The 20,529-nt window shown below is 45.9% G+C and overlaps 1 protein-coding gene and 1 long non-coding RNA gene across 2 annotated transcripts in view; one reads left to right on the top strand and one right to left on the bottom strand.

Moving 5' to 3' along the window:
- hectd2 (HECT domain containing 2) overlaps positions 1–16,269 on the bottom strand; it is a 72,537-nt gene extending 56,268 nt beyond the window's left edge. Inside the window, exons 1-2 of the mRNA XM_042009904.1 lie at positions 15,781–16,269; positions 6,417–6,558 (exon numbers count right to left, since the gene is read on the bottom strand). Of these exons, the coding sequence (XP_041865838.1) occupies positions 6,417–6,558; positions 15,781–15,858 (220 nt within the window). The 5' untranslated portion in view covers positions 15,859–16,269. The remainder of the gene's footprint in view (positions 1–6,416; positions 6,559–15,780) is intronic.
- LOC121655338 overlaps positions 2,903–20,529 on the top strand; it is a 65,251-nt gene continuing 47,624 nt past the window's right edge. Inside the window, exons 1-2 of the long non-coding RNA XR_006013168.1 lie at positions 2,903–3,017; positions 15,797–15,806. This is a non-coding gene — a long non-coding RNA (uncharacterized LOC121655338). The remainder of the gene's footprint in view (positions 3,018–15,796; positions 15,807–20,529) is intronic.

The raw sequence follows: 20,529 nt of genomic DNA, 5'->3' as shown, positions 1-20,529 counted from the left end.
TCCTACCCTCACCTATGGTCATGAGCTGTGGGTAGTGACCGAAAGAACGAGATCACGAATACAAGCGGCGGAAATGAGTTTTCTCCGCAGGGTGGCCGGGCTCTCCCTTAGAGATAGGGTGAGAAGCTCGGTGATCCGGGAAGGGTTCAGAGTAGAGTTGCTGCTCCTCCACATCGAGAGGAGCCAGATGAGGAGGCTTGGGCATCTGGTTAGGATGCCTCCTGGACGCCTCCCTGGTGAGGTGTTCCGGGCACATCCCACCTGAAAGAGGCCCCGAGGAAGACTCAGGACACACTGGAGGGACTACATCTCTCGGGTGGTCTGGGAAGGTCTTGGGATCCCCCCAGATGAGCTGGTGAATGTGGCCGGAAAGAGGGAAGTCTGGGTTTCCCTGCTTAGGCAGCTGCCCCCGCAACCCTACTCCGGATAAGCAGCAGACAATGAATGGATGGATGGAAATCCTACCTAGCAAATAAATAAAAGAGTATAACTAAATATAAATAAAATAAAGGCAAGAAGTGGTTTGATGCTAGTTTGAGACACCAAGAGTTAAATGTTTAAACACTATATGGATGAAAAATGATAAAAACATGGGTGTTTCTGTTTTTACAGCATCAGGGACAAACAGGAAGACAAACCTAAAAAGATATCAACACTTATGCAACACATGACAGCCATTAACCCCGAGCAGGGTGTAATCACAGAGGTTCAGCCTGCACTCCCCACACAGCACAATTAAATCCATCCTCTCTTTATAATTGGCCTGCTATTGTCTCCGTCTCCACAGTAACAGCAGTGCAGGTGCACCGTGGGCGCTCATCCTGCAGCCTGAACAGTTTGTACGAGCAGAGGATAGAAGGAGGGAAGAGGTGGATGGACAGATGGATGAATGAGGTGGAGCAGGGCGGTGCGGCGTGAAAGTTCACACTGGTCAAGAAACACCAGAGTGGGTTTAATCTCTATTTTCATTGGTCTGATGATGGGTGTGCATCATGACGCATGCTATGTTATTTAGGGTATCAATGCACAGCATGAACAGCTGGGGGAGCTCAGATATCTGAGCACTGTGTTCAGCGAAGCTCTGGAGCCTTCAGCATCTACTACCCAACATCCAGCACTGGTGGGAAAACCGCCGGGATTTCTAACAAAGACAACGAGCTACAGATGCAATAAAACATCTGCACGTCTGCCGACTCAGGAAATTCTGACAAAAGCTTAATTAAAATTATAAATAAATGTTTTACATTTAAACATTTATAGAAACAATAAATTTATCTACTTTTGTTTATTTGACTTGAACTTATTTTGAGTGTGTTTTATCTCTGCATCATTTTATTGATCAGATTTTCATATTTTTCCGTCTGTTTTTTCCAAATCCCTCCTTTTTTTCTGCTGCAGTAAAATCTCATATTTAGTAGATGTTGCGTTTATAATCCTGACCGGAGCTTTTAATGTGTTCCTGGAGGAGCCTGGTTTTATTCCAGGAATTATCAGCCTGTTTTTACATACGTGTGATAGATAAACGTCTTTGTGATGGTCTCATTGCATCACGTCATATTTTACAAGGTTCCAGCTGTTAAACTGGACGTGGGTTTGGTTTCGTTGTTGAATACAAATTAAACCATGTGTGATACCAATAAAACCAGTAGTGTTAACATCTGAATGAACCCCGGGTCAGTTTGTGTACGGAAAGTTCAGCCCCAGTATAAAAAATGTTGAGAACCCCTGGATTAGACTTCTCATCAGGACTTTTAAGGTCCATGTACCCGTTTTCTACACGAAGGGTCCATAAACCTTCTGAATATGTTCTGCTTCCCTCAAAACCAACACAAAGGATTGAGAATGTTGTTGTGATGATTCTTAAATTATGTTGTTTGTAAGAATCTAAAATCATCCAGATTTCAAACCCAAATTTGGTCCACCAACATTAACTGTCAAATGTGGAGTTTAAAGCAGCGTCGGCTGTCAAGATGGAGCTCTGAAGATCTTTGAGGTGACATCATCTGAATCTGAAGGTGGAGACTGAGATTTAACTGCTCATACATCATCCAGTTTGGTCCAGACAGCAACAGTCCTTGGTTGTCATGACAACTTTTAATCATAAGAATTGTCTTGAAGACCCTGGAGGACATCTCTTGCTCCTCCTCATGTTTTTTTTTTCTTTTGTACTCCAGCAAAAGCTTTGATGTTTCTATCAAGTGATCAAAGAACAGCTTTGCTTTTCTCCTCATGTGTTCCTGTTTTTGTTGCTGCTGAGGTTTAAAGGGTGGAGCACGCTCCAGGCTGAAGATGCTGCCCACCGTCACCCAACCGCACCTGTAGAATATCGTGAATGAATGAATTTATTAAGACAGTGATTCATATTCATGAATGCCACACAGCATCACATTCTACCAGCTCTGCTCACTGTTGATGAAGATGTGGTGAATCATGGTGTGAAATTCATCTTAAAGACAATGCACATACATTGATTAAAGCACATGGTATCATTTATCTCTACAGCAGAACAGGATGGTGAGATGGAGCAGCCGACATTAAAACTCAACTAAAACCCAGAATCTGTTAGAACTGCTTCCTCTCCAGGACCAGCAGCTTCTAGAAGCTCCTCCAGCAGGAAGCTGCAGTCATGGTTTCCTGGATGACATCATCCGTCTCTCTCATGATGGAGGAGGAATTCTGCTCCATTCGTCTTTCCATCGTTGCTTCAGCTCATCCAGATCTGCAGCATCTGAAGGTCCCACCACAACATCTCAGTCAGGATGAGGTCTGGACTCTGACTGGACCACACTGAGACCTCCTCCTCCTCCAGCCGGTCTGGTTCCTGCAGTCAGGATGAGGTCTGGACTCTTCTGGTTCTGGTGTAGATCTGCTGCTGTATTTGGGATCTTTGTCCTGCTGCATGAGACAGTTCCAGCCAGGCTTCAGCTGACGGACAGATGGACTCACATCTGACTCTAGAAGACTTTGGTATCCAGAAGAGTTCATGGTCCATCAGTGACTGCAGGAGTCCAGGTCCTGTTGAACTGATCTGCCAGATATTGTTCAGACATACAGAACTAGTCAAAAGTTTGGACACGCTTTTCCATTGCATTTAGTGGGAAATGAATTTGCAGTCATTCTCAGCCTGCTAAAAACTCTTTCTAACTCAAGCACCCACAGATCTGGGGTGGATGAGTTTGTGGACTGCATGGTGTAACGCTCATCAGCTGTGGATCTAGCAGCAGAAATACCTGGAGCTTCACATCCATAACGATGGAATGGGACACAAGTGGCCGATCCCTCAAACCAAAAACATTTCTCCCAAGGGAGACCAGTAAACATACTTTGAATCTGTCCAGATGTTTGACTGGTGCTGTAATCCTCTATGGAAAGTGACGATGTTGAGGGATCTTTACAGTTCATCTATCCTAGCAGTTAACATGGTGAATCCTTTTAAAAGTCACGTAATTGAGACATCCCTAGCTGTGAGCCCAGTCCCAGCGGCTGCCTTTAACGGGGCTCAACCCATGCAGGACTTTGCTGTGAAGTCTTTCATTCTTCATGTTAACACACATCTGAATTCACTGAGGAGCTCACAGATCAGTTTTGGAAGCAGTGATGATGGACTCATCTCAGGTTGTATTTACCAAATCTGAAGACATGGTAGCATGCGATCTCAGGCCCGTAACAGGATGTGTCGTCTTTTGACCGTAACTGTGACGGTAATAACACGATTCAGCTAAAAGTTAAAAGTAAAGGTTTTGAGTGGTTTAAAGGCAAAACCAACCAGCAGGATGATAGACGTGCATGCACATGTGCACCTGAGACCAATAATGTTTGAAATCTTTTCAGATAACAAGCTTCCCTTTCATAAAACAGGTGTCAGTTTTCTGAACTTGAACTGGAGGAAAAGGCAGATTTCAGCTCAGGATTAGACACAAAATCATATTTGACACAATTAAAAAGGAAACACAAACCTTCTGTAATACTCACCATATGAAATAGCGAGTAGTGATGATCACGCAGTGGGCCAGACGGCTGGAACAGGCTGGAGAAATGCTACAGTGTGTGTGTGTGTGTGTGTGTGTGTGTTGAGTCTTTTCACTTTCATATGGTTTTCATTTGGGGTGGAGGTTTGCATAATTATTCTGGCATCAGTAGCCGTGGTGACAAAGCGGGCTGGTGAGCGCGCCGCTGGCTCTCTGTTCTCATGGCAGCCAGAAATAACCTCGCCTTACAGGAAGAATCTGCATCAACCAGAACGTTCTGTCACGTTTTGCTTCGTTTCTAAAGAATCTATGAAACTAAATTCAGTAACGAATCATTCTGAAATGTTTCAGAAACCAGTTTGTTCTTGAATCAAAGCGGCGGGAGTCAGCTGAAACTTGAATCGCTACATAAAAATGCATCTAATTACAGGTGTGATCACAAAAGCCCATCCTCTTCCTCCTGTGAGAACGTTCTACTGGAGCAGGAAGCTGCAACGCTGTCACTTGTAGCTCATCGTAAACGCAGCCTGAGAGTGTACATCAAGGGTGCCCAAGTCCGGTCCTCGAGATCTACCATCCTGCAACTTTTAGATGCAACCCTTCTCCAACACGCCTGAATCAAATGGCTGGCTCGTTACCAGCCTCTGCAGAGCTGAATGACACGCAGATGACATTTGATTTAGGTGTGTTGGAGAAGGGTTGCATATAAAAGTTGCAGGATGCCTGAACCTCCCCCAGGACCAGGACCAGGACCAGCAGACTGAGGGACAGCTTGGTCCACCAGGCTGTCGGGATGCTGAACTCTCTCCCTGCTCGCCCCCTTCCACACACCCTGGACTCAGACGCCCCCATCATCACCTTTTTACACCCTCAGGAACCAGCACTTCAATAACTTTAACCAGACCAGAAGCTAACTCTTATTTATAGAAGCTAAGTCTTTCTTGCTCTATAACCAGAAACCAGAAACAGTTGCACTGAATGTAAGCTGCCTATTTATTATCCCGTTTTATTTACTTAGTGATTTACTTAGGCTTATATTTTTTGTATTTCATGCACCAAGATTTGAGATAATCATAATTTCAATTCTCTGTTTGTCCTGTACATGCTGCAGAATTGACAATAAAGCTGGTTTTGAAGGCAGTCCCAGCCTCTGACTGCAGAGCGACGTATCCTGCATGTTGCTCTGCTGCAGGAGTGTTTCCCCAATGTGATAGCAAAGGTCTGCACTCCTCAGGTTAGAGTCCTGGGACGATGACTGAGAACATCTGTACACACCTGCCTTCATCTGGAGTGTGGTTTGTTTCCCACTGTGAGTGGGACATTTTCACCAGGTGCTGAGGCTGCTGACATACGCTGTGTTGATGCATTTGTTGAGCAGATAACAGGAAGTCTGGAGTCACACAAACAAACGTTGACTAAAACTGACTGCTTATACAGACAAGTTAACTGGTACATATACTTACTAAAGAAAGTTTTATGCCGGGCCAAATCCGGACCTCTTGGGCCAGTGTCCCGCAGGTATTCAACGTTTCCCTGCTCCAAAACACTCAAATTAAATAGCTCAAATAGCCAAGGAAGTTCTGCACAGTGACTTAATAATTACAGACCAGGCCTTGGATATAACCAAGATAGAGAACCGCACAGTCGCAGCAGCTCGTAGCTCCTCTCGTTTTCTGATGTTACTTATTGTTTTACGTTGGTTTTGTCATGCCGAAACTGTCATAAAAATCTCCTAAACATCGTATTACGGCGTGAACTTCCTGTAAAGAATTTGTCTGATCTTAAGGCATACTCCAAGATATACCTCAGATCATTATCCCCACGGCCACGTTGCATCGATGAAAAAGCAACCACACAATCGACCGCTTACCAGCATCCTCCTCTCAAATGCCACATCCATTGTCAACAAAATGGATGAGTTGAAGCTCCAGGACTGCTGCATTCTGCTGTTTACGAAAACCTGGTTCCGCTCATCCATTCCAGACTGAGCTAGAAGGCCACACAGCCTGCCGCCATGACAGAGACAGGAGCAGAGGAGGTCTATGCATCTATGTGAATAACAGCTTGTGTAAAAACACCATGATCACTGATAGACACTGCTCTCCAGACCTGGAGTATATGATGGACCAAAATACCTTCCACGAGAGTTTACTGCCGTCATGGCGACGGCAGTGTATGTCCCTCCAAATGCTAATGCTAACTTAGCTATTAGCCACCTGTACGATGCCATCAGAGTACAGCAGAACACCTTTCCAGAGGCAGTCCAGGTCATAGCAGCAGATTTTAACCATGTAGACTTAAAAACAGTTGCTAAGTTTTACCAACATGTAAAATGTGCCACCAGAGGAGCAAACACACTGGATAAAGTCACACAAAAAAAACTGTGTGCAGAAATGTTTCAGATCTGCTAAAATGTTAATGGCCGCAGAATATGGGAATTGAACTCACGGTGTTTGAGTCCTGTTGTGCTGGTGATGGTGCTCATGATGCCACCAGTGAAGCCCCGCCCCCCCAAGTCCCTCCTCTGGCTCAGGGTGGAGATAAAGGTGCCCAGAGATGGAAACGGCTGCTTGGCTCCTCGACCCAGAACCTGCGGCAAAGACATCGCATGAAGAAGAACTTCTGGTTCCTTTTATATTCCAGAAGAATTGAAACAAACTGGATCATAACCACAGATGGAAATCACACGTTTGGTCATGGTGCCAAATTTACTGCAACACATGAACTCGTACTGATCATGTACTGCAGCACAGGTCATACCTAAACAAGTTTTCACCATTTTCTCTCTAATGAACCTGATCAGTTCTATCAACAAGTCACATCTGATGAAACCTAGCGACCAGTTATCTCCCAAATAAACTGAACAAGTCACTAAACTGACTCAGATGTAGAGATTTTTCCACCAGAAAGGGAACTTCTTAAAGAAATCCAGACTCTGAGTTGCATGAACAGACAGTGAGAGCAAAACCGAAGCTAATGCAGCATTTAGTGTTCAGCCCTCTGCTTCCTCATTTCACCGAATTTCAGGTCTGCAAGCTGCAGAGATCTGACCAGAGGAAGACATGAGGAGGAGACGGAAATTACAGGACAAAGAGAAGGAGAAAGACATGAAGGAGGGTGAGGCCAGCAAAGGACAAACAGGGATGTGGCTGGAGGACACTTGGAAGAACAAAGAGATAAAGTAAGGGAGGAGTGTGGGATATGAGAACGAAAGGAAAGTAATGCAGATATGATGGAGGGAAACAGACGGAGGACAGGAGGAGGGTATGAGAAAGAAGTCAGGAAGAGAAGAAAGAAATGGAAATTTAATGGGGAGAAGAAAAGAAAGTGAAGGTGGGAAGGAAGTGGAGGGAGAAGGAGGTTGAGAGCTCAACAGATGTGCAGCAGCTTCTCCTGACAACCACCAGCACATGTGTGTGCGCAGAAAAACCCACAAACCAGCGAGCTGTGGTCAGGAGAGATGTGATGTTCATAAACGAATCAGTTCTTCTGAACGATTCTTTTAGTCCAACGTCCACTGCGCTGCCTGCGCGTTACACGTGTCATCACGAAGCCTGACGTATTATAAAAGTATGTTTTCTATAATGTGAGTTTTTGCATGACTAAAACGTTCTTGTGCGGAACATTTTGAAGTGACTGTTTTGTGTAGATTGTAGCTGCTTAGTTTTTCTTTGCCCGTGCATGGAGATATGGAGCCATCTTTAGAATGGTTCCAATGGAAACGCAAGCCAAATAAAATCGAAACCAATATTTCTGAATGATTTCCACCAACAGAGTATATAATGGTGGGCTGAATTATTCTGATCCAAATATGACCTTATAATTGTTACCAGTGATTATTTTCTTGAACAGTTACTGCGGATTAAATTCTAATTAAAAATAATGTAAAGAATAAGGAGCCAGTCTTTTGAATGGCTCTTTAAAAGGAACGGTCGTCTGTTCGCCTTACTAGAAGTCCCATCTCTAGTTTAGGAGACAGACGGATTCAGACTGAAAGGAAACGAACCGGTAGATTATCTCCTCTCCATCACACACACAGAAGCCCTCCTCGTGTGCCCTCTCACCTGTCTACGTTCGGATCATATCAAACATGCAGAATAAATCCAGGAGAACAAAAGCTGAAATCAACACGGCATTTACATACAATCATTCGATGGGAGCTCAAATAAAAAGAAATCCAAAAACATGCTGTTTGTTCCAAATGATCTCCATTTAAACAGAATGTTACTAATCTTTATTAAAGCATTATGAGCAGCATCAGCAGAGCTTCAGGATCCCAAAGCAGGCACTTTATATTCAAATACAGCAAAAGATGTGGATTAAAAAAAGCTGGTTTTTGGTTTGGTGCACCAGTAAAACTTTAAAAGACTCCGGTGGTGAACTGAAACATAGGGATGTCACAGTTATGCAGTTTCACTAGAGATTTGGCTGGAATCCAGCCGCTGGATTATGTACTAACTAGCATGCTAACATGCTAAAGTACATGCTACATGTCAACATGCTGCCATTTTTACATGCACACAGTTCCACCTGTTCAACTTCCTGTTAGCACTAATATCCAACCAGCCAATCACATGGCAGCATGTAGACATGTAGACGTGGTGAAGACGACTTGATGAAGTTCAAGCTGAGCATCAGGATGAGGAAGAAAGAGGATTTAAGAGACTCTGAACGTGGCATGGTTGTTGGTCTGAGTATTTACTGGGATTTCCACCCACAACCATCTCCAGGGTTTCCAGAGATGGTCTGAAGAAGAGAAAACATCCAGAGCAGCAGTTGTCTGGACCAGGATGCAGCAGAAGACACACCGGGTGCCTCCTGCCAGCTAAGAACAGGAAACTGAGGCTACAATTCACACACACTCACCAACACTGGACAATAGAAGATGGAGAAACGTTGCTGGTCTGATGAGTCTCCATTTCAGCTCCACATTCAGATGCTCGGCTCAGAATCTGCTGGAAACATCAACTGGTAACAGAAGGAGGACCTGATGAAGAGGATGACCCGGTACTAGAAGGTGGACCCGATGAAGAGGACGACCCGATACTAGAAGGCGGTCCTGATGAAGAGGACGACCCGGTACTAGAAGGCGGTCCTGATGAAGAGGACGACCCGGTACTAGAAGGCGGTCCTGATGAAGAGGACGACCCGGTACTAGAAGGTGGACCCGATGAAGAGGACGACCCGATACTAGAAGGCGGTCCTGATGAAGAGGACGACCCGGTACTAGAAGGCGGTCCTGATGAAGAGGACGACCCGGTACTAGAAGGCGGTCCTGATGAAGAGGTCCTGATGAAGAGGACGACCCGGTACTAGAATGCGGTCCTAATGAAGAGGACGACCCGGTACTAGAAGGCGGTCCTGATGAAGAGGAAGACCCGGTACTAGAAGGCGGTCCTGATGAAGAGGACGACCCGGTACTAGAAGGTGGACCCGATGAAGAGGACGACCCGATACTAGAAGGCGGTCCTGATGAAGAGGACGACCCGGTACTAGAAGGCGGTCCTGATGAAGAGGACGACCCGGTACTAGAAGGTGGACCCGATGAAGAGGACGACCCGATACTAGAAGGCGGTCCTGATGAAGAGGATGACCCGGTACTAGAAGGCGGTCCTGATGAAGAGGACGACCCGGTACTAGAAGGTGGACCCGATGAAGAGGACGACCCGATACTAGAAGGCGGTCCTGATGAAGAGGACGACCCGGTACTAGAAGGCGGTCCTGATGAAGAGGACGACCCGGTACTAGAAGGTGGACCCGATGAAGAGGACGACCCGATACTAGAAGGCGGTCCTGATGAAGAGGACGACCCGGTACTAGAAGGCGGTCCTGATGAAGAGGACGACCCGGTACTAGAAGGCGGTCCTGATGAAGAGGACGACCCGGTACTAGAAGGTGGACCCGATGAAGAGGACGACCCGATACTAGAAGGCGGTCCTGATGAAGAGGACGACCCGGTACTAGAAGGCGGTCCTGATGAAGAGGTCCTGATGAAGAGGACGACCCGGTACTAGAACGCGGTCCTAATGAAGAGGACGACCCGGTACTAGAAGGCGGTCCTGATGAAGAGGAAGACCCGGTACTAGAAGGTGGACCCGATGAAGAGGACGACCCGATACTAGAAGGCGGTCCTGATGAAGAGGACGACCCGGTACTAGAAGGCGGTCCTGATGAAGAGGACGACCCGGTACTAGAAGGCGGTCCTGATGAAGAGGACGACCCGGTACTAGAACGCGGTCCTAATGAAGAGGACGACCCGGTACTAGAAGGCGGTCCTGATGAAGAGGAAGACCCGGTACTAGAAGGTGGACCCGATGAAGAGGACGACCCGGTACTAGAAGGCGGTCCTGATGAAGAGGACGACCCGGTACTAGAAGGTGGACCCGATGAAGAGGACGACCCGGTACTAGAAGGCGGTCCTGATGAAGAGGACGACCCGGTACTAGAAGGCGGTCCTGATGAAGAGGACGACCCGGTACTAGAAGGCGGTCCTGATGAAGAGGTCCTGATGAAGAGGACGACCCGGTACTAGAACGCGGTCCTAATGAAGAGGACGACCCGGTACTAGAAGGCGGTCCTGATGAAGAGGAAGACCCGGTACTAGAAGGTGGACCCGATGAAGAGGACGACCCGGTACTAGAAGGCGGTCCTGATGAAGAGGACGACCCGGTACAAGAAGGAGGTCCTGATGAAGAGGACGACCCGATACTAGAAGGCGGTCCTGATGAAGAGGACGACCCGGTACTAGAAGGTGGACCCGATAAAGAGGACGACCCGGTACTAGAAGGTGGAGCTGGTGATGGGGACAGTGGGTGTAGATGAGCTCTGATGTGGATGTAATTACATGTTTCATCTTTTCACATGATCAGCATCACAGCAGCAAACTGAGCATAAGCTGATCTGTGGAAAACGTGGACCATCAACATCAACAGGAAGGTTCTCCACACGTCTCTCTCTTTGTTTTAGCAGCAGCTTTTGCTCCCAGTGATTCTTGTTTCCAGTTCTTTCCAGCTCTGAGAGGAAATTCTGTCATCCGGAGAGAAACCACACCAAGAAAAGACCACATGTGATGGTCGTCTTCTCTCCCGTTGCCAAGTCTGGCCTCCTCCCTGTCAGCTGTTCATCTGTAATCACTGAGACGGCCATGATTTACTGCCCTAAAAAGCACCAACTTTATTTTCTTCTTGGTCCATCATAACAAGCTGTTCAGCCATTCGGCTTGTGTTCGGCTGACAAATCACTTCCAGTTTGCAGAACTCTGGCCAGGTTTGGGTCAGAAATGGTTCAGAGAAGCAGTCTAAGTACCTCTGAGCTCATTCTGGTGACTCATTCACCACCAGGCGGGAATACGTACAGGACCACTTGGTTTAGACTCAGGCCAAGTCTGGTCGCTTCTTCTATCTGGACATGAAAATGGAAACTCTGACTGCAGGTTTACTGGAGGTTCCTAGAGACTCTAAAAGTGGAGGCAGAACCTTCAGTAATCAGAGCCTGTCTGTGGAACCAGCTCCCTGTTTGGCTTCAGGAAGCAGACCCTTCAGTTATCGGACTACAGAAGTGGTCTGAACGAGACTGCGATTGGTTGTGAGTTGCTACCAGACGGACTGGATTTAATTAGATTAAAATGAACTGGACTGAGCTGTTCGTAACTATTATGAACTGGATCAAAGGACACTGGACTTTATATAACTTGTGTAATGACACGTTTCCTATGAACTGGTTTTATATAAGTAAACCGGAACTAATCAGACCTTTGACAGGAAATCCAGCTTGGAGGAAATTTGGAGCCAGTCGCCATGAAGCCACCTCCATCTCTGCATGTGACACATTATGTAAATACAGAAATATCAAGGCTCTGTTAAGAAAGTCAAGGTCATTTAACTGTGTGTGCAGCATTAGTGAAGCTCATCACACATTTAATAAAGTGAAATTTAATGCATTACTGGACCATCAAATTCTCTGAGGTGCTGAGAGAAACTCAGGACATGATGAGATGTTTTCTAACATCCCAGCTGACCTGAAACAACAGCTCTAATAGCTGGGTTTCCTCTGCAGAGAGCTCCAGCTATCTTCACTTCTTCTGTTTTCACTGGTTCAGCAACATTGTCTTTACGACCTTTTCATCCAGCCTGAGCAGCCAGAAGACTCCTGTAGAAGCCTCATAAGGAGAAGGCATGCAGCCGCTTTATGGCATTACCAGTTGTCCGACATGCACATTCCTGCTTACTGACACAATGGAGATGACATCAACCAAGCAGCCTGCAGCCCCACCAGTCTGCGACATGGAGACCCGAACATAAAAAACACCACAGCTTCACCATTACATCAGCAGACAGTGCTGGAGAGGCGGGACCGTGTCAGAGGTTTTAACCAGTACAGAGGTTTTAACCAGTACAGAGGTTTTAACCAGGGACGATGTTTTAATCAGTACAGACGTTTTAACCAGTACAGAGGTTTTAACCAGGGACGATGTTTTAACCAGTACAGAGGTTTTAACCAGGGACGAGGTTTTAACCAGGGCCGAGGTTTTAACCAGGGACGAGGTTTTAACCAGGGCCGAGGTTTTAACCAGGGACGAAGTTTTAACCAGGGACGATGTTTTAACCAGTACAGAGGTTTTAACCAGTACTGAGGTTTTAACCAGTACAGAGGTTTTAACCAGGGCCGAGGTTTTAACCAGGGCCGAGGTTTTAACCAGTACCGAAGTTTTAACCAGGGCCGAGGTTTTAACCAGTACAGAGGTTTTAACCAGGGACGAGGTTTTAACCAGGGCCGAGGTTTTAACCAGGGACGAGGTTTTAACCAGTACAGAGGTTTTAACCAGGGCCGAGGTTTTAACCAGGGCCGAGGTTTTAACCAGTACCGAAGTTTTAACCAGGGACGAGGTTTTAACCAGTACAGAGGTTTTAACCAGTACAGAGGTTTTAACCAGGACCGAGGTTTTAACCAGGGACGAGGTTTTAACCAGTACCGAAGTTTTAACCAGGGACGAGGTTTTAACCAGTACAGAGGTTTTAACCAGTATAGAGGTTTTAACCAGTACCAAAGATTTAACCAGGGACAAGGTTTTAACCAGTACAGAGGTTTTAACCAGGGACGAGGTTTAAACCATAACCGAAGTTTTAACCAGGGACGAGGTTTTAACCGGGGCCGAGGTTTTAACCAGGGATGAGGTTTTAACCAGTACCAAAGTTTTAACCAGGGACGAGGTTTTAACCAGTACCGAAGTTTTAACCAGGGACGAAGTTTTAACCAGGGACGAGGTTTTAACCACTACAGAGGTTTTAACCAGTACAGAGGTTTAAACCAGTACCGAAGTTTTAACCAGGGACAAGGTTTTAACCAGTACCGAAGTTTTAACCAGGGACGAGGTTTTAACCAGTACAGAGGTTTTAACCAGGGACGAGGTTTTAACCAGTACAGAAGTTTTAAGCAGGGCCGAGGTTTTAACCAGGGCCGAAGTTTTAACCAGTACAGAGGTTTTAACCAGGGACGAGGTTTTAACCAGTACCAAAGTTTTAACCAGGGACGAGGTTTTAACCAGTACAGAGGTTTTAACCAGGGACGAGATTTTAACCAGTACCGAAGTTTTAACCAGGGACGAGGTTTTAACCAGGGCCGAGGTTTTAACCAGTACAGAGGTTTTAACCAGTACCGAAGTTTTAACCAGGGACGAGGTTTTAACCAGTACAGAGGTTTTAACCAGGGCCGAGGTTTTAACCAGGGACGAGGTTTTAACCAGGGCCAAGGTTTTAACCAGAACAGAGGTTTTAACCAGGGACGAAGTTTTAACCAGGGACGAGGTTTTAACCAGTACAGAGGTTTTAACCAGGGACGAAGTTTTAACCAGTACAGAGGTTTTAACCAGTACAGAGGTTTTAACCAGGGCCGAGGTTTTAACCAGGGACGAAGTTTTAACCAGGGACGAGGTTTTAACCAGTACAGAGGTTTTAACCAGGGACGAAGTTTTAACCAGTACAGAGGTTTTAACCAGTACAGAGGTTTTAACCAGGGACGAGGTTTTAACCAGGGCCAAGGTTTTAACCAGAACAGAGGTTTTAACCAGGGTCGAAGTTTTAACCAGGGACGAGGTTTTAACCAGTACAGAGGTTTTAACCAGGGACGAAGTTTTAACCAGTACAGAGGTTTTAACCAGTACAGAGGTTTTAACCAGGGCCGAGGTTTTAACCAGGGACGAGGTTTTAACCAGGGCCAAGGTTTTAACCAGAACAGAGGTTTTAACCAGGGACGAAGTTTTAACCAGGTACGAGGTTTTAACCAGTACAGAGGTTTTAACCAGGGACGAAGTTTTAACCAGTACAGAGGTTTTAACCAGTACAGAGGTTTTAACCAGGGCCGAGGTTTTAACCAGGGACGAAGTTTTAACCAGGGACGAGGTTTTAACCAGTACAGAGGTTTTAACCAGGGACGAAGTTTTAACCAGTACAGAGGTTTTAACCAGGGACGAGGTTTTAACCAGTACCGAAGTTTTAACCAGGGACGAGGTTTTAACCAGTACAGAGGTTTTAACCAGGGACGAGATTTTAACCAGTACCGAAGTTTTAACCAGGGACGAGGTTTTAACCAGGGCCGAGGTTTTAACCAGTACAGAGGTTTTAACCAGTACCGAAGTTTTAACCAGGGACGAGGTTTTAACTAGTACAGAGATTTTAACTAGGGACAAGGTTTTAACCAGTACCGAAGTTTTAACCAGTACAGAGGTTTTAACTAGGGACAAGGTTTTAACCAGTACTGAGGTTTTAACCAGGGCCAAGGTTTTAACCAGGGACGAGGTTTTAACCAGTACCGAAGTTTTATCCAGGGACGAGGTTTTAACCAGTACAGAGGTTTTAACCAGGGCCGAGGTTTTAACCAGGGACGAGGTTTTAACCAGTACCGAAGTTTTAACCAGTACAGAGGTTTTAACTAGGGACAAGGTTTTAACCAGTACTGAGGTTTTAACCAGGGCCAAGGTTTTAACCAGGGACGAGGTTTTAACCAGTACCGAAGTTTTATCCAGGGACGAGGTTTTAACCAGTACAGAGGTTTTAACCAGGGCCGAGGTTTTAACCAGGGACGAGGTTTTAACCAGAACAGAGGTTTTAACCAGGGCCGAAGTTTTAACCAGTACAGAGGTTTTAACCAGTACAGAGGTTTTAACCAGGGCCGAGGTTTTAACCAGGGACGAGGTTTTAACCAGGGCCAAGGTTTTAACCAGTACAGAGGTTTTAACCAGGGACGAAGTTTTAACCAGGGACGAGGTTTTAACCAGTACAGAGGTTTTAACCAGGGACGAAGTTTTAACCAGTACAGAGGTTTTAACCAGTACAGAGGTTTTAACCAGGGCCGAGGTTTTAACCAGGGACGAGGTTTTAACCAGGGCCAAGGTTTTAACCAGTACAGAGGTTTTAACCAGGGCCGAGGTTTTAACCAGTACAGAGGTTTTAACCAGGGACGAAGTTTTAACCAGTACACAGGTTTTAACCAGTACAGAGGTTTTAACCAGGGACGAGGTTTTAACCAGTACAGAGGTTTTAACCAGTACAGAGGTTTTAACTAGGGACGAGGTTTTAACTAGTACAGAGGTTTTAACCAGTACAGAGGTTTTAACCAGGGACGAGGTTTTAACCAGGGATTAGAAGAACACGGGGTGAAGGAACAGTCGCCTCCAGACGTGAACAGCTGGACCAGGTGGGGCTCTGCATTAAACAGACCTGCTCTGTTCAGGATTTCCTGGTTCGTTTCTTTCATTCTGACACTGACCTTCTCCATCAGGGATGTGAGAGGAGTGATGGAGGGAGGAGAGGCTTACCGCAGGAGGGGAGCAGATGGGTGGAAGTCTCTCTCTTTCCTTCTCCACGCCTGACAGAGTGGAATGTTCTCCATCCATCTCAGCGTGGAAAACTTGTTTTTCTCACTCCGCTGCAGCCTGCGCGTCTCCGCTCCTCACGGGGCTGTTCATGTTTTCCCCGCGCGCCAGCTCCGTGCCTAGTTTACCGACTTGCTGCTCGCGCTGCTCCGCTTCTTCTCACAAATCAGGGAGATTCACATCCTAGAGGAAACGGAGTGAAATCTACCTTCGTCGGACAGGTGGGCTCTCCGTTACGCACGGAGCCTGACACGCAAACGTCTCCAAAATCTGCGCGTAAAGTCCCTGAAGAATGTCGTGAACAAGCGCGCGGTCGAGTTAGATTCACGGGAAGTTTGTAACGCGTTCGCGGAGAGTTTTCAGCCGCTTCTTCTTCGCCCTTTTCTCTGCTTCTCTGCGTCGTCCGTCGGGGAGGCAGCACAGCTGCGGGCCGGCGCCATGTTTGGAGAAGGAGGAGGAAGAGGAGGAGGAGGAAGCGCCCAGAGAGCGGAGCTTGGAGACAGGAGCGTCACATACATGCACGCACGCACAATAACGGGAAACTGGAACTTTGGATTCAAAATAAAAGGAAAAAAAAAGAAAAACTGTTGAAAACTCCTGTGATGATGAAGAAAAAAAACCTGAAATGAACCGTCATCGTTGTTCTGCAACGTTTCATTCATTACAAAATACGAATAAAATACACAAAACCATGACAAACATTCTATAGATTTATGAGACAATTAAGAAATTAAGCAAATATTTAAAGAAATCTATCAGAAATTTTCTTTCAGGGAAAATTAAATAACTTTTATATCAAACTTTAGATTTAAAATCGATTTTTTGAAAATTGACCTTTTATCAAACAGAATAAAACCACAAACCCCCAAACAGACTGTCCTGGAAAACAGGGGCGGGTCTAGAATATTTGAAATGGGGGACTCAGACCAGGAAAGGGTGGCGCAGGTAAATTAGACTTAATAAATAAATAAACAAATAAATAATCCAGATTTTAGGAAAACGTGAACTAATTTATTTTTTCTTTATGGACAAAAATCACTGCTTTTATCTTATAAAGGACTTTGTTCTTCTTTTTTTTATTTGAAGTATGATTTAAAAATATAGTTAAATTTGATCATTTAAAATTTAAACTGGTCATCTAAAACAAAGCAATCAAAGCATGTGAAGGAAATATTCAGAGTTTTTCCACACTGTTTACTGATGATGATGCTTGGTTGTTAATCACTGCTGCACTAACACTCAGACTTCATGGCTAACCAGATCAGTTTTTTATCAACTGAATCAAAACAGAGTCCCTTCATCAATGAATCACTGGAGCTCCACATCTGCTGGTTTACATCCTCATTTCTCTGCATTACCAAGAAACTGGGAAATATGTTTAATGAGGTTAGAAATGTTCCAGCATAACTCCAAGTCAAGCGGAAACCTCCAGCGGTGAAATGTGAAGCCTATGCGGAAGTACAAAAATCTGCAGTTCCCCCCTCATCCACTAGGGGCTGCAAATCCCCATAGACTCCCATGTTAAAAAGACCAGCTTCACAGCAGAAATAAACATGTTTAAAGCCTGGTACAAAAACCAGGGGGGGGGGGGGGGGATTGTTTTCTAACTCATCTGTTTCGATGTTATTTAATCTTGAAAGTCGGCATAATTAGGGGCGTGTCCTTTTGATTGACAGGGATCCAATATCCGTGGCAAGAAGGGAGAGTGCAGCACAACTGCGGTTTTTAGCCGGTTAACAGCGCGCCTTAGTTTTAGCCCACCTACCTCCATTAGTCGGTTAGCTCATGTTAGATCTGAGTTGGCTGAGTTAGCTCTTAGCTACAGGCAGCTCAGAGTTTGACAGACGCCAATCATCCACCCCCACGCTCACAGCCCCCTTCTCACCTCCGCCACTTTGCCTATTTTTGTATTTTCCGGGAGTGACGGCAGGCGTGACGCTGCCAATATGGCAACAGTGGGAACAGCACAACGAGGGTCACGTTTGCTCTTCAGAAACCTACAGATGCATGCATATATGAGTTAGGATGAGCGGGAGTGTGCAAGGAAATAGGTGTGTGCATGTGTTTCTGTGTGTGGTTGGGGTGGGGTTAGGTGGCCCGGCTCCCGGCTCATTGCGGTCACTGCCCCTCAATTTTAATTTCACACAACACACTACCTAAACAGTCAGGAGCGGGGAGGGAGAGGGTATTAGGGACCTCTCACACCCCTGTTCCCCCTGAGTGTGGCTGGGGGTGGGCGGAGGGGGGTGGTTGCCACGAGGCCGGGTCCCAGGGTGGCTGCGCTGGTGGATTGCTGGCTCTGTGGGTGTTGGGTCAAGGGGGGGTGCTTGGGGCTCACTGTCCTCTGGTCCGCCTGGGGTGTCCCCCACGGGGCATGGTGGGTGGGTTGTGTGTGGAGTGCTTGTGGGTGCGGCGTGGGGGAGGGTGTGAGTGTGGGGTTATATGGGGTGCAGATTGGAGTAGGTGGGGAGTAGGTCCCTGGCGGGGCCGGCGGCTTCTGATCTTGGCCCACTGGGACCTGTGCCCCGGGACCTTGGGGGGCTCTTGCTGGGGCTCTCCTCTGCCGCCCTTCGGGTGGGGCTGGAGTCGTCTTCGTGGTGGGGTGGCTTGGGTTGGTGCTCTGGGTCTGCTGCTGGGGGCCCGGGTCTCTGGCCCTGGTCTGGCTCTGGCCTCCGTGGAGGCGTGGTTGTATTTGAACGATCTCACTCATCATTCTTCATCACTGATCACTCCTCTTCCTCATCCTCTGCATGCTGACACAGTTACTGAGTTGTCCAGTGGGTTTTAATACTAAGAGATAATTCTTTTTTTTTTTTCCTGTGAGTTAGTATCTGGTCGCTGTTATGTCTTTTTGATTTGGTTATTATTTAAAAACTCTTAATGACTAGCAGCTCTGTTTTTTCTGTGTGTGTGTTTCTGCTGTTGTAAAAGTTGTAGGAAATGTTCTGGTGTGTTCATGTACAGGTGTAACAGTTTGTTGTCTGGTGATGGTGTGGATTGAAGGGTCGTTTCCTTCTGTCTGTGATCTTTTTGTCTCCTTTCTTCTTTCCCTTTTGCTCTTTTTGCTATTTTCCATCTTTTTCTGTCCCCTCCGGTCAGGTCCAGCAAGATAACATAGATTCCGTGATTCAAAGTAGTAGTATTTATTTATATTTTACTGTGCAATACCCCCCATTATTAATGTCATCATATTCTTCATATCCCACCATCCCACCATCACCATGTAAATATATATATCTTTTATATTTATAATGGTACATATTTTTGCTTTTCTTAGACTTTTTCTTGTAAATAATTTATATTGCACCTTCTTGCTGTGATGCATGTTCACCTTATTCTGTCTTTCTGCACTTTATTCTGTAACAAGAGCTGCTGTAACAAGTGAATTTCTCCACTGTGAGATAATAAAGTCTAATCTAATCTAATCTAATCTAAATAAATAAATGAATCAGATTATCAAGAGGAGCCTTACCCATAGGCCTCCCCTTGGCAGAGCAAATTTGTTCAGCACGATACAGAAACCAGATTATCATTTTGCTGCTATGATGCTGGACAGGACAAGTTAAAAAAAAAAAAAAAAAAGAAGAAACCTACAGATGACGTCACGAGGCCCCGTCCATCTTTTATATACAGTCTGTGATCTGAATCCAGTATCAGAGTCAGAACTAGGTTCTAAGGATCTTAAAGTTAATACTTTTATTTACTCCAGTCTGAACCCCTTACAGACGAGGTTACTGTCATTCCAGAACTCTTCTTTGGATGTTTCTGCTTTTTGTTCTGTTCTCTGTCCAGATGATCCCACACTGCTTCTGTAATGTCGAGATCTGGATTCTGAGGAGGATCAGTCGCTCCGTCAGACCCACTGAGGTCCGGGGCCTGGGATGACCCATCCCTCTGTCAGCCCTGTTTCCACTGATCTTCAGTCCAGTTCTTGGGTCATGCGACCTATCTCAGCTTTTCCTCCCTGTTTCCCTTCCTTAATGGCTTATTGACAGCCACGTTTCCATGGAGACCATTTCTGATGAGGTTTCGGCCAACAGTAGATGGATCAACTGAATGCATCTCTCAGGTCCTGGTTCAGGTCTTTGGGAATCACCTTGTTGCTGCTAAAGTCCTGTTTCCTGTCTGTCTGGTGTTTTAACAGCTGGAATATTTCTAACATCTGTTCTTCAAATTCTTATTTGTTACTCAGTGTTTTAAAGGATAAAGAAATCTGGAGCTTTCGTCCCATCTTTTTAGGTTTGATCTTTTTTCCTCCCTGCTCTTTTCTTTACTAAAAACCTTTTGTTTTGACAGTAGTGACAGGAAGCGAGGAGCTGCAGACCCACAGCCACAATTTAACTTCTGTCCATAATTAGTGAGAAACAGGATCCGGGCTTTGGGCCAGCTCTCACTGAACATAAAGAAACTGATGTTACAGCTGCGCGCGCGCGTGTGTGTGTGTGTGTGTGGTTTCTCTGAGATCATCTGGACTCTGTCTGGTTTCCTAAAAACAGCTCCAGTGTTTCTGGAGGTGCTGAGAAGCCTTGAACCCGTCTGAAGATCATTTCTCTCATCATGGAGCCTCTGAGCTCTGCTGGCGGGATCTCTAACTTTTTAGCATCTTGCTGGGTTTTATAGACTCAGTCTAAGTGAAGTCAGTAAGAATAACTGATGACAGGAAGCATCCTCCTCTCATTCACCGACACCGTG

The sequence above is a fragment of the Melanotaenia boesemani genome, chromosome 16 (assembly GCF_017639745.1).
Source record: "Melanotaenia boesemani isolate fMelBoe1 chromosome 16, fMelBoe1.pri, whole genome shotgun sequence".
Lineage (NCBI taxonomy): Eukaryota > Metazoa > Chordata > Actinopteri > Atheriniformes > Melanotaeniidae > Melanotaenia > Melanotaenia boesemani.
This window is presented reverse-complemented; position numbering and strand designations above follow the sequence as displayed.